The following is a 13550-nucleotide window of genomic DNA, read 5'->3' on the forward strand; positions in this document are numbered from 1 at the left end:
GCAACTTTTAAATGTGAACAACTTTAGTTAGAATTCAGTTTGACCTTAAATATGATGAGATCGCTATAAAAAAGTCTTGCGTGGTGGAAAGAAGCTCAGACATCAACATCTGTTCAGGTGTTGCAGCCCACTGTCTGTTGATCCTCTCTGCTCTCAGCCCATTTTCCTCCCATGGCTTCAAGCGGCACTTGAAGTGTCCTGCGTTTCCCTCCACCTCAGCTTCCACTTCGCCGAGGGGCAAAAGGCTGCAGTCGCTCCTTTTGTTTGAATACTGTAACCGGCTGTACGGAGGGACACGTGTTGCTGCAGGCTCTTTAATTTGTCTGAGTCAAATTAGTATACAATGAATTTTATAAACCCTAGAGGGGCCTCATTCAATCAGCCGCGCCTTATGTCTTCAAAGTGGAAGAATTATGCACGAGAAAGGAGGCAGGAAAACTAGGCCAGGCTTGATTTATAGGTTATAAAAAGTCTATGCATCAATGCCAAATGTTTGTTCTCGGCACTGAAAATGTTCCGTTGTCTCGTTTATTGCTGAAATTGGTTTATTAGCATAATATTAACACTTCAATCTCAGTGAAAAGGCATTTATTAGAACTCACTGCCACCTCACAAGTTAGTTTGAATACTTGTGTCTTAATTGCCGTTTGTTTTTGTTATGAATGACTTTTCATGGCTGTAGAGATAATCTAAAGGCGTTATTGACTTAATGAGTGAACTACTTACACAACTAATTAATGAGCGAACAAAGGAAATGGTAGAAAGGTAGTGGTTTTCTTATACTGTATGTAAATGTATGTAAATGTTTGCTGAGAGCTGAAATCTTCAAACATTTTTCTTTTGTTCCTAAATATTTAACACTTTCACAAACACATTACTGGAGGCAAATATACTTTACATGTGCAGTAGTGGCTTCTAAACGGCTGCAGCAAGAAGCTGGCAATGAAACAGGCCCCTTGTTCCGAGCCTGTTAACAAATTTGTGTCCTAATTAAACCCAGTCCTGGGAAAGTGCTGTTGGGGGGCATCGCCACATAATGTCTCCTCTCGTTGTCGTCGTATTGATGAGCTGCCAGTCGAGCCCTGTAATTTTAAAGAAATCCAGCATTTATGAAACTGTATCGAAAACATGACGCTGACGCCCGTCCAAGTTATTAAGAATAGATCTGCTTCTTCCACCAACGCACACCAACGCAATTCACACCAGGCTGATGCATAATTGTCCTTCTGTTTGGCCAGAATGTGAACACCAGCTAATTGAAACATTAAGGAGACACAGTCCAAAATCTAAGCCTGTTTGCTAATGTGTTCGCCTTCTGTCTCTCATTCACCCTTCAAGGCACAGGAAGATTCCCAGTTGTCTAAATGTGTTTATGTTTGGCAGCGGGTCAGGTCCAGGGACGCAGTCATGCGTCACCAGTCCCCATGCTGAGAGCTGCTGGAAATATCCTCCCGATCTCCAAACCCTCTGCATCTTAATTTGCAGCTAATAGAAGTGAAACGTGTTCATCAAGTAAATGTCCCTTGCAGTTGTGTTCTCCACAGGCGCGTCAAGAGGCCATTAGGGCCCGGTGACGCCACGTTGGCGCCGCCATCGCTCACCTCGCTGTCCGTCTCTGTCCGACAGCGTGGACCTGGTGCACGCCCAGCTGCACGTGTGCGAGGGCCGCAGCCTGCCGGAGCTGGGGCTGAAGCAGGACAAGATCAGGGTGAACGGCTGCGCCATCCAGTGCAGAGTGACGACCGAGGACCCGGCCAGGGGCTTCCAGCCCGACACGGGCAGGATCGAGGTAGGCTTGGACCTCGCCTTGATCAAGATGTTGCTGTGTGTTTTGGCTAAAAGCCAACTGAAATGTTGCCGGTACTTCTGTCTTCAACATCAGGTTATGCCCCTAAACCAGATCCATTACCCAGAATGCGATTGTAGGCCGTTTACCTCTTTGCTCTGGCTACAGCGGGCGTCTGAAGCCGTGTGGCAGAGCACTTCAGTCTTATTCTCCACACGTCGAGCTGACTGCAGTGTCTGTAGGGCTGCTCCAGTGGCCTTCTGTTTAAGATGCATACCACATTACTGCAGGTTCTACAGTTTGCTTCCCGATGGGGGGGCTGTGTTATTCCCGTTCTTCATCTCACATTTTGACTGTATTTGTACTAGTCCAAATGTCAAATATACTGTATCCTACTGTACATGTGACATTAAGGCCTCTGACTGAAGGCCAGCATCTTATTTTAAAGCTTCTGTTTATGCGGTGAGCCAGTTTGTCTCGCTTCACAGACATCGGCTGATTTGCCGTCGACATCAGTGTGTTCTTATGTTAAAGTCCTGATTCAAGCGTGTGTGTTTGAAAATGTTTAAACCCAAGTGCACACAGGTACAGAGCCTTAGATCAATCAGCGTATGAATTATACAGAGGGTCTGCCACAGCAGCTTTCAGCGCTGCCGTTAAACAGGCATGCGGGTATGTTGATAGAATTACTGTGTCTGTGAATGTTCTCGTCTTTGTGTTTGAGGCCACTGCAGTGGTCGGTGTTTAGTGTGTAACGCTGAATCTGTCCATACGCCTTTGAGAATTATTCACATACAGGAGCAGAGGTCACGTCATGAGAGCTCTGTGTCCATCCAGTGGCACGTATCCCCTGCATCCACACACCATTTACCCCATTGTTCACCGTCTGCCTGTAGCTCTCTATACAAGGTCTCATCCCTGGGCGCTTTTCTCCGTTAGGCCTTCAACCTGCTGCAGACGCCCACTGATGCTCATTGGGTTTCCTTTTTAATGATTCTCTTAGCTTTAATAGGCCTTAATACTTTCACAAAGCAGATTTAGAGTGTGAAAGAGGTCGTGATTATTTGGACCCTACTAGAGCACAGAGCTTTGAAGTCGTCTTCTGGTTTCTGTTTGGGCAGTAACTCTAGGATTATAATATGAATACTGTAGGAAATAGCATTTTGGACAAAGCCGGTCCTTGTGACTTATAGTGCTTTTGCTAGTTTATGATTTTATGGGAGTGAAATGACAACAGTCATAAAAATGGGGGGGCCCACAGCACGTCTATGTAGAATTTACGGCTGCAGACCCTGTAGTTTCTTTCAGTCCGGCACCTTCTTCCACTGTGGTGATGATACCTCGGAGTAAAATGCCCTCAGTTTACTTAACCGTGATTTTTGACGTCTCGAGCGTGATTGAATTGGACGCGCATCGGTGCGTTTCCAATAAGGGGAGTCATCTGTTCTTAGTGAGGCGGAGGAATGAATGCATTCAAACGCAATAAATCTGTGGCATTCATTTATTCTCTCATAGGGTCACGTGTTGGTTAAGAGTTAAACCCAGTGTTTAGCATTAAAATGCACAGGACACAATGTTCAGGCTGTGGCTTTTTGGGCTTTATTTAACAAAAACCAACAATTCAGATTCACATCTGATTTTAGAGTCTATTCTGCAAAATACTGTATATGCTGTATGAATAAAGTCCCTGTCACATGGTCTATTCACTGTCAGGGTGAGTTCCTTCTGACTGTGAAAATGACTGCTTGCACTGTACAGTGCTTTTCCCAACAAACTGCTGGAGAGAGGCGTCTGTGTACATGAAAAGCCTGTGACCTTTTCATTTCTAGGACGTTCTGCTGGCTTCCACTCCGTGTTCCTCCTCAGCTCTTCTGGCATCTCCTGATTCCTCTCGCTGCCACTCATCGCTATCGCTGTCCGCCGCCTCGCACACATTTAGAGCAGTACAATACTTCATGATTAAACGTCCGTGTTGCGTTCAGTGACCAAGTAGAGCGACGACCGGTAGAAGCCTGGAGGGTGACGCTGTCACCGTGCAGTGGGCCTTCATTCACCTGAGACAGAAACCTGCATAACTGCTTTTGACAACGGGACCTGGAGCCTCCTTCGTACCCTTGTCAGATCCAGTACCGGTAACCCGCGACCGCAGCCCAAAGCAGAAAGAGCTGAAGGCCGTGTTGTGATAACTCTGTGCGGTCAGATGGCAGGCGCAGAGCAGGAGTCTCGCTTCATAGTGGAACAGCAGCTTTTCCCATTAGGTACAAAAAAACGAGTGCCGGTGAGCACCGTACTGGAGACGCCGGGCGACGTGATGAGGACAGGAATAGGAAATGATTAGAAATCGATGTAGCCAAAGAACCACGACGGCGGGAGAGGGAAGAGGTACAGCACAGGAACAAATATATAAATGACAGGCTGGAGTGAACCCAGAGGCAGGACCAGCGGTTCACCCGGTAATGGATACACAGTGTTCCCTTTCTCCTGTTGTGGGGAGGAGGCGAAGGGAAACTGGCATGAGAGCCTTCCATCTGGTTTTTATGTCTTTTTAATAGAGCTTTCAGAGCAGGTCAAGGGAATAGCTGGGGAGACGGACAAAACGCTAAGAGGATACAAGAGAGCAGCATAAGCAAACGAGGCCAGATGGATGGCGGCCCTCGGACCCGCAGTTGCCGCGTCCTGCCCTCCAGTTCTGCACCGTCTGCACTATGAACGTCCGGCCGCTCCCCGCAGGTCACGGGCCGTCTATTCTAAAGCAAATGAATGGGCTTCAGTCAATCCGCCCTCAAGATACAACACGCTGCCGTCACTTGACAATACAGTGTGTTCCTCAATAAGTCACGTATCGATCAGCGCCGCCCACAAGTCATTTATTGTGGTCCGGGCTGAATGATGGGCCGGTGGAGAACACTGGGCTCGAGTGTTGAGCGGCCGCGCTTAATGGACTCCTCCAAACTAAGGCCACGCTAAAACATTTTACCTGCATGTCGTCACGCAGCGTTTGCGCTGGCACGAAAACCACAATAACGTGAGACGAGGCGAACGGGGCGGCGCTGCTGACGAGAGGGGGGGGGTGGGGGTGAGTAATGAGCCTGGGGAGCGGAGCGAGGGAGGGGAGGCGGATGAGGAGTGATGGATGTGGCCGCGGCAGCGCCGTCGACAGTGACGGCGAGGGATGCACTCGGCGCTTTGGGGATCAGACGGGCTCAGAGGGAAGGAGACAGTATTAAAACGGCACCTTGACATTTTGTATTTTAATCTATTTTCCTTCAGCAGGCGCTTTTTTTTTTTCTTCTTCTTCCTCCTTCCCCACGCGAGCGCTGATCAGCTTAGCTTTGTGAGATCGGAGGCTGATTCCAAGCAGCACGAGTGGAAAAGCCTTTACTTTCAGAGTATGATAAGTGGAGGATGAAAACAGTTTACTGAAGCCTGAAATCCTGTTACTGCTGTATTACAAAGGGATTGAGCTTTGTTCATACTGTACACACCACTCAGTGAAGACGTGTGTGTGTGTGTGTGTGTGTGTGTGTGTGTGTGTGTGTGTGTGTGTGTGTGTGTGTGTGTGTGTGTGTGTGTGTGTGTGTGTGTGTGTGTGTGTGTGTGTGTGTGTGTGTGTGTGTGTGTGTGTGTGTGTGTGTGTGTGTGTGTGTGTGTGTACACGCTGATCTGCGTCAGTGGGGAGCTGCAGTCACACGGCTCATCTGTAATGAATCATTTAGCATGGATGACCATCCCCTTCCTGCCTCCTTCCCTCTGTTTACCCAGATCGCCTTTTTACATTCATCATCAACATACATCCGTATTCCTGTCCTCCTGCATCAATACTTCCACCCTGTCTTTACTCGGCCTCCTTCCCTCAGTTATGGCCGGATCGCGTCCTCCCTCGCCCCATAGCTGCTGCACAGCGATGCCAGGCCGTCCTCTGGTAGTTGTGGGTGCCTGCAGGGAGCGACGGGCCCTCGTGTCCTCCTCCTCACCACCTTATCAGTCTGGATTTGAATATTAGAAAATGATTTAACTGTCGGCCCATAATTCATCTCATTACTGGCTTGTCCCCTCTCCCCCTCCGTCTGCTGGCGCTGCTGCACATTTGTCTTTGTGTCTCCTCCGCCCCGCCATGCGTCTCTCTCTCGTTTGTGTCTTTTATTGGAACGCATTTGCATGCGTCACTCACTGTATTAAAAAGACATTTTACAGTGCTGCTGAATTTGTTTATGACTATATAAGCGTGTGTGTTTGTGTGCGTGTGTGTTTTCGCCCCTTCGCCCAAAGTACACTTTTGAGTTTGAAAATGAGTTGAGTCCTAATTAGTGGAAATGTGTTTGACTCGCTTCACACATCATCATAAACAACTCCATTTGCACACATAAACATGCCCTACCCCACGTTGTTCAGCTCTTATTGGCAGCGCCAGGAATCCGCGCCATTATCTTTCATTTTCTTCACTGCCATTAACAAAGCTGTCAGTCATCCACGCTAGCGCCGGGGAACAAGGCTGCTTTGTTTTGTGCATATGCTTATAATGCAGTAAAGGATGCACCTCTAACCACTTAAATGATGCCCTTTATTTAGGGTCCTGTTTTAAGAGAGCCCTAACACTGACTCAGTGTATTGACGGCTCAGAGGTCTAATCTGGAGCAGCCGTTATTAAATGAAGACGCTGACCCTCCCGTACCTCCGCCCTGCTTGTTCTCCAGCCCTCTCCCACTAATCAGTGGGTGGGCAGGGCTGCAGCCATAAATGAAGACGGGCACTCTGTGCTGTAAATGCATTCCCTGGATCACATGCAGTCGCCCATCACTGTTGTGCAGTGCATTTTACCATGCCTCCCTGTTAATGCCGCCACCACCCAGGACCCCCGAGCAGGTGTCGGAGCAGCAGCTACACACCTGCAGGTCGGTCCACACACCATCAGCAGCGAAGGAGCAGATTCGCAGCGTGCGACTTCCATGGAAACGGTGTTTGACCTTGAGGAGGCCATAGGTGGCAACCGCCCCAGGAGACCTAGCAGAGTAAGCGCTGATGTGGCAGCGAAGGCGCCTGTAACGTCATGGGTGGGTGTGTGCTTTACCCACACATCTGTAACCTGGGCTCAGTGTAGGAAGAAGGCAAGTTCCTCGCTTTGTCTTGGCCACATTAAATATGATTTAGTGCCGCGTGTTATGAAAGGACACTCCTCCTTTTTGTCTGTTCTGCCGGAAACAATCTGCAAAAATATCTGTGGAAAAATCGTTACTAACAACATACAACACGCCAGAAATCATCACTGCTAAGAGTCAAACGGGTGATTCAGAAATGTAACATTTTCACGGTGCACGTTCACTAGATATTTGTGTTTTTAAATAGCTTTACACAAATAGGTCAACACAGTAAAACTAGTTTCTTCCTTCCGTCCCTGCGGCTTTTCTGAAACGTACAATTACTAAAAACGGTTCATATCCAAAGACTATTGAATATTGGGGAAACGCGAGTGCACACTCTGCCTCTGCTTCGCTGCTGAAAAGACAAAACGAGTGTGACTGAGCAGTTCCAACTACGGGCGGTCAATGCGATAGATTTTTATTTATTTATTTTTTTTCTGAGTCATTAGTCTTTGTCCAGATTCGCTCGCAATGACTCAATGGCGAAGGAAATAATGACTGCGCGTTTCAATTTTTCCAACATTAGTGTCCAGTGGTGCAGTTGGAAGTGGAGTTGGTCTCCGGTGGCACGAGTCGGTGAACTGATCGTCTGACGCGTCTCAGCGGGGACCGCGGGCCAACAGAATGACTGGATGCTCGGGTAGAAACTGTGCAGCCTCGGGCAGATATGCGTCACGTGCGCATGAGCCTCCGTTCACACAGTCGAAACCCTAAATAACATAAATAATAACACAACCGGCCGCGTTCACCGCGCTCCTTCTGTCCATATTTCCCACGTGAGGCCTGAGGTGGAGGCGAGGCCCAGCAAAGCGCTGGCGGCTTCGTGCGAGCGTTTCCCCGTTTGTGCGCGTTTACCTGCCGCTGCGCCCGTGTTTGTGGCTGATGGTAATTGAATGTCCTCTCCCTCCTCTTCGTGCTGTTTGTTTTTGCTGTCGCTCTGCTCCTCCCTTCCTCACGGACCTGTTTTTTTTTTTTTTTTTTTCCGTTCGCTGCGCGTGTTTTCGCCGTCTATCACTCCCGTCACCATCTCCCTCCCATCTCTCCTCTTCCATTTCATATCTTCCTCTGTGCCACCTTTGTTTATTCTTCACTCTTTTCCTCTCTGTCATTTCTCATCTCCCTCGTGTACCTTTGTCTCGTTCAGGCTCTGCTCTGTGGGTTGATTTGTTTCGGCGGCCTCATATTCTTTCCATGTTTTCTTTCATCCCATTTTCATGTTGTTGTCTCCTGTCTATTTTTGCCTTTTTCCCTCTTCTCCCCAATTTCTCCCTCTTGTTCGTCTTTTGCTCGCACTTGTCTCTCTCATGTTGCTGATTGTTCTTACAGGTCTCCCCTCTCTCCTTCTAATGTGTTCGCTCTCGTTCTCTCTTTTCCTTCTCGTTCGCCCTGCGTTTACTTTAACATCTCTATTTCTCAGCCCTTCCTGCATTCCTCCATCTTGCTCATTCTGCCTCCGTCCATTGCTCTCTATGGAAATCTTTTCTTTATTTGTCACTTCTTAGTCCCTCGTCCCTCTCTCGCTCTCACCCCTCCCCGACTCGTTGATTTCTAAATCGGATTCTCCCTCCTCTCCTTCCTCTTTATATACACCTGCTCCCTCGTTTTGAGTTTTCACAGTATACCTCTCTTTTCTTTTGCGAACACTGCCCTATTTGTCATTCTCTCTCGTGCTTCGGCTGCTGTTTCCTCCTCCCCTTGCCTCCCTCCTTTCCTCTTCCTCTAGACCTCGACTGCACTGTCCTCGTGTCTCCTGGGTTCTTGTCTCTTTCAACAGTATCTAACAGATAAAACTCGCCCTTATTCTATGATTATATTCTTCGTGTGCATTTGCTGAGAAATGCATACTGTACCTATACTATATGTACAGTGTGCATGTTACAGTAGCATCCACTATATGAAGTGTTTTTTAGGACAGAACAGTTTAATCATTAGATGCTGGCAGGTAGTGAGGGGCATAAGAATGTTATGTATGGTTATGATCAAACAGTCTGAAAATCTAAAATGACATTCAATGAGACATGACACCTACAGTATCTGACCCAATATCAAATGGGCATTGCTAATTCATTAGACCGGGGGCATCAAACATGAGGCTCCCCTGAGGATTAATTACTTCAATGTAACCTATCCTGCTTCCACGGCTGAACAGAGGGAAACGTGTTGTAGTGTAAACCTTTAGATTAGTTTAAAGCTGGTCACTAAGTGAGTTAATAAGTAATATGTTGCATATAGTAGTTTATCATGCAGCGAGAAAGGAAAGATTTCTCTCACGTTGAGGTTATTATTATAATGCAGAGCTAGTGTCGGTGTCAGTGCACCAGCTTGTACATCAGTCAGTGCTGCTTTCGATGGCGGTGACGGGGAATTATAGTGACCTAATTGAGCATGTTTAATACAGAATCTTATTTGGCTGTGGAGAAATGTTCAGAACGTCAAACTAATTCCTCCTGTTGAATTAATATTCAAGCCCAGAACGCTGGCATCCCCATTATGCGTCCTGTTGCTTATTTATGGGCATATAGAGCATAATGAGGAAATGCATACAGTAGATGTGCAGAGTTTAGCCTGAGTGGACTGCTACCGACCAGGAGACACCAAAGCAGCTACAGTAGCTGAACCAGTTTGCTTCAGAAGCTCCCACTTCACCTTCCAAGGTGTCGAACCGCCTTTTAAATGTCGTCTTCATTCATTCCTTCTCCTCATCTCGCTCATCGCCGGCCCAGGGGCCGTCCGTGTCCATCCTTCCCGTCTGCGTCTTCATCACTCACTCTTCTCTGCCGTCCTCATCGCTCACACATTCCTCGTCCCCGCTGACACTCGACTCTCCTTCTCCCTTCTCATCTTTATTCCAGCTCTCATCTATTTAATTTTGCAATTTTTTTGCTGGTCTTTTTATCACTTTCCTCACATTCTTTTCCAGCCGTTTGACATGCGTACAGTCTGTCCGAGGGGCTTCAGCTCATGTGTCCTACATAAGGACTGTGCGTCTGTGTTTGGTGTCTTTCATTAAATGCATGTCCATAGGCTCGCCTGTGATGTGTGTGATGTCGAGCGCTGCATGTGTTTGAGAGTTTAGTGTTGTGTGCATGCGTCTGTTCTTTTGGTGTCTAATTTTTTCCCAACTGGACTGTATGTAAGTTGGTGTCTGCAAGGCTGTGTGTATGTGTGTGTGTGCGCGTGCGCGTGTGCGTGTGTGTGTGTGTGTGTGTGTGTGTCTGTGTGTCTGTGCGCGGGTGGGTTTATCAGCTCCTGCAGATGGCCTTAGCCTCTCATCCATCGTCCTAGTGAAATGAAGAGCCCTCTGAAGAGTGAAGGGAGAGAAGAAAGCAATGGGCAGACAGACATGGAGAGAGTGGGAGGTGACTCACTGAGTGAGTGAGGGTGGGAGAGATGGGGGAGAAATGGAACGAGGTGGAAAAGAGGAGGACAATGAAAAGATGAGGAGGTTTAGATGAGTGAAGGGGAAAGATCACCTGTAGAGTCTGTTTACACAAAGCATGTGGGTTGTGTGAAGTACTCATCTAAGGGGGAGTTGGTGTTTGGTCCTGTAATATACATCAGGCCTATCAAGCATACACATGAATTTAAAACATGTTCTTTGAACATCGTAGCGGAGCCACATCAAACTAGTCGGCTTAAAGTGACAGAGTGAGAAGGAACAGCTCGCTGTTAGGAGTTGGTCACATCGCTGGAGGTGTGTGCGCGTATTTGCATGTGACAGTTGGCTCGCGTTAAAAAGCCCCCCCCCCCCCAATCACCGCGGGACGCGGAGTGTTTACGCTGCGGCGCCCGCAGGACGGGAAACCAGCGCGGGATAAAGAGGAGAAAGGCATGTTGAAGAGATGAAGTGGAAGTCGGTTTAAGCCGGTGAACGCGCGCCTCTGAAAACCAGCTTTAAACAACCAGAGGGAGAAGCGGAGAAGGGGGAAATAACATGCAGCACGGGGGGAAGGAGGGCGTCCTGACAGGTCGACGGAGAGGAGAGCAACCAGAGGACCCTCTGTAAACTGCTTAAGGAGGGAGGAAAAGCAGGGCTGCGTTAGCATTTTATCCTCCTCGATTATTTCTCCCCGTCGGCCTGTGAAATGTCACAGCCCGTGGGCCTTGTGTCTTATTGAGGGGGGGGGGGGCAGTTGTGGCATGCAGAGATAGGACGCGATGGGACAGAGTCTTGAAAAACAGCAATATTTGTTTTTACTGGAGTGCGATATTCTTAATTCATTATTTAAGTATGCAAGTAGGCTCTGTTAGCATCGCCTTCAAAGGCCATTAGGTGTCTGGAACCCAAGAATAAAAAATGTTTGTGGCACTATCAAAATGATGACTGGTAAAACGAGGAGCTAATAAATAATATATAGCTGTGACTAATAAATATGAAATGTATTTGTATGACGGCTAAAGTTTTAAACAGAGCGCTTAGCTGAATAAAATATGAAACAAACAAGCATCAAAGCTTAGAGATTACTTAAAGAGAAGAAAAAACATCTTTGTATCAAAGCTTTCAAAAACACAGCAATTCAAAGTACAGTACCTGACATGAGAAATAATAAATCCTATAATAGGAATAAAAACACAGGGTTGCATTAAAAGACATGTACAAAGGAGGGACTAGATGAACAGAGGAGGCGCAGTTATATTTCGTCAACAAAAAACTTTAGTGTATTGTTTGACCTGAATACATTTGCAGTAACGTGTAAAACATTTGAGTCTAACAATAGGAATTCACAGAAAATGTCATTAGCAAGAAAGTGGACACGTACAGTAGCTCCAGCTTCCTGTGAGCTGGTGGAGAGAGACCCCGGATGCGCCTCCCCTGTAAAACCCTGTGGCCTCAGTAAGTTAAACGGACTGTGTGCAAGACGCAACAGAACTGTAGCATAAAGAAGAGAAGACGAGATGAATACGAGCATTTATTTATATCTGACAGTGATGGAGATGAGAAGGGTGTAGGGAGCGGATGACAAATGAGGTTGTGGTGAAGGCTCCTCCCAATCTCTGATCTTCATACCTTGGAGAAAGATGGGCTAGTTTGATATACGCTGAGCATTTGTCTTTGTCTTGTGTCCTACCGGTCCGTTTGTCCCTTTCTGTTTTATATCCTCTTGTTTTTTATTTGAGCCTCCTCTCTGTGGAATCGCTTTAACTTGACTAACCTGAAGTGACGGATACAGTAGGAAAAGGGAGGCTAACGGAGACGAGCGGCTGGTAAAGCCAACTAATCCAATTCATTCTGAATCCCATTAAACTGATCCATAGGCTTCACCAGTGCCCGGCTAAATCAGCCGGGCTTAATGGGCGGGCGATGGGGAAATGTTCACGTCCTCCCCGGCTGTGGATTGGAGCAGGCCGCGCTAGTTGAACAGATTTTGCTGTGGACCTAATTGGGATAAGGGCAATTAAAGTAAAATTACAAGGAACATTAGCCGTTGAGCCGGAATTGGTTTTTGACTACAGCTCTTATCTGGTTGATATGCTGTGTCCAACCCCAGCGTGAGGATATGACTGGATAATATCCAGTGCACCGCTCCCCGCGTTCGCGTGCACCCACTGATCCTCAGCCTCCTTCTGTTTGTGTTTACACAATGAATGAGCCTCTCCCCCACACGTAGAGTTATGTGCCGTCCCTCTGGGCTCCGGCAAAATAATTCATCAAGCGTGTGAAATGTCACAGTAATGAACTTTACCTGTGGACTCCATATGGTCGTCGGACGGGAATCGATGAGTTGGTGTGGGTTTGTTTCCAGGAACACGGAGCACAAATTAAAAATGCTTCGCTTAATTGGTCTTTTTGGTTATTCACCTAAACGCGTGTGCTGGCCTCAGAGCTGTGAAGCAGCTGACGCGCGGTCGCAGGTCGTACTGAGCCCAGAGACCAGAGCACCGGAGCATTGCATGCAGGGTAGACTACAATAATGGCTCAGCTGAACAGGGACGTGTGGGCGTAACACCGGATGAAGCCTGACAATCTCCTAACATTGACCGATTTTTGCCCGTTGAACCGGGAAATGTCACCAAGCGTCGTTTGATGACATATTTTCCACCTTTTTGAATCCAAGCGGAGTAAATGTTCTGTTGTTATTTGTTAAGTGACATAAGGTTTCCCAGATGTTTAGCAGATGCTACCAGATATCTGCACATGTTGGCAAATGATATGCAAATAATGACATCATTAACTTGTGCAGTAACTCATTTAACATTTGTTAACAAATTGTAAACGCAACAAAAACATCTTCATCTATTCTATCTTAGGACCTTTCAGACATAATTAATATTTTAATTGCTGATAATGAATGTCTATTTTCCACAGTAATTCTGCATGAAAGGGCAGGTGTCATATACAGTATATATCATGAATCGTATAAATGCTTCATCCCAAGGCACAAATTTGGCTCCAGATCTGCTCTAACAAGGTGGTCCTTTGTATCACAGACACTCATGTTCTCTCTCTGTGCTCCTCGCCCCTCTCGACGGCATATTTGAAACTAGCTCAGCAGGGGCAGAAGACCTTAGCGCTGGCATTATACTTCTAAGCTAAAATTGTCTTTGACCTTTCATTTTAACAATAAAACGAAATCTCCAGATACCAGAGGTTGACTGTGTGGCGCGTCAGCCGACAGCCAGAGTGG

General features: G+C 47.2%; 1 protein-coding gene across 3 annotated transcripts in view; it reads left to right on the top strand.

Moving 5' to 3' along the window:
• Positions 1 to 13550, top strand: part of LOC114842774 (pyruvate carboxylase, mitochondrial-like) — a 189206-nt gene that overhangs the window by 50958 nt on the left and 124698 nt on the right. For all 3 annotated transcript variants that reach the window (XM_029128632.3, XM_029128641.2, XM_029128650.3), the window contains exon 11: positions 1627 to 1789. In XM_029128632.3, the coding sequence (XP_028984465.1) occupies positions 1627 to 1789 (163 nt within the window). The remainder of the gene's footprint in view (positions 1 to 1626; positions 1790 to 13550) is intronic.

This window comes from Betta splendens, chromosome 2 (assembly GCF_900634795.4).
Source record: "Betta splendens chromosome 2, fBetSpl5.4, whole genome shotgun sequence".
NCBI lineage: Eukaryota > Metazoa > Chordata > Actinopteri > Anabantiformes > Osphronemidae > Betta > Betta splendens.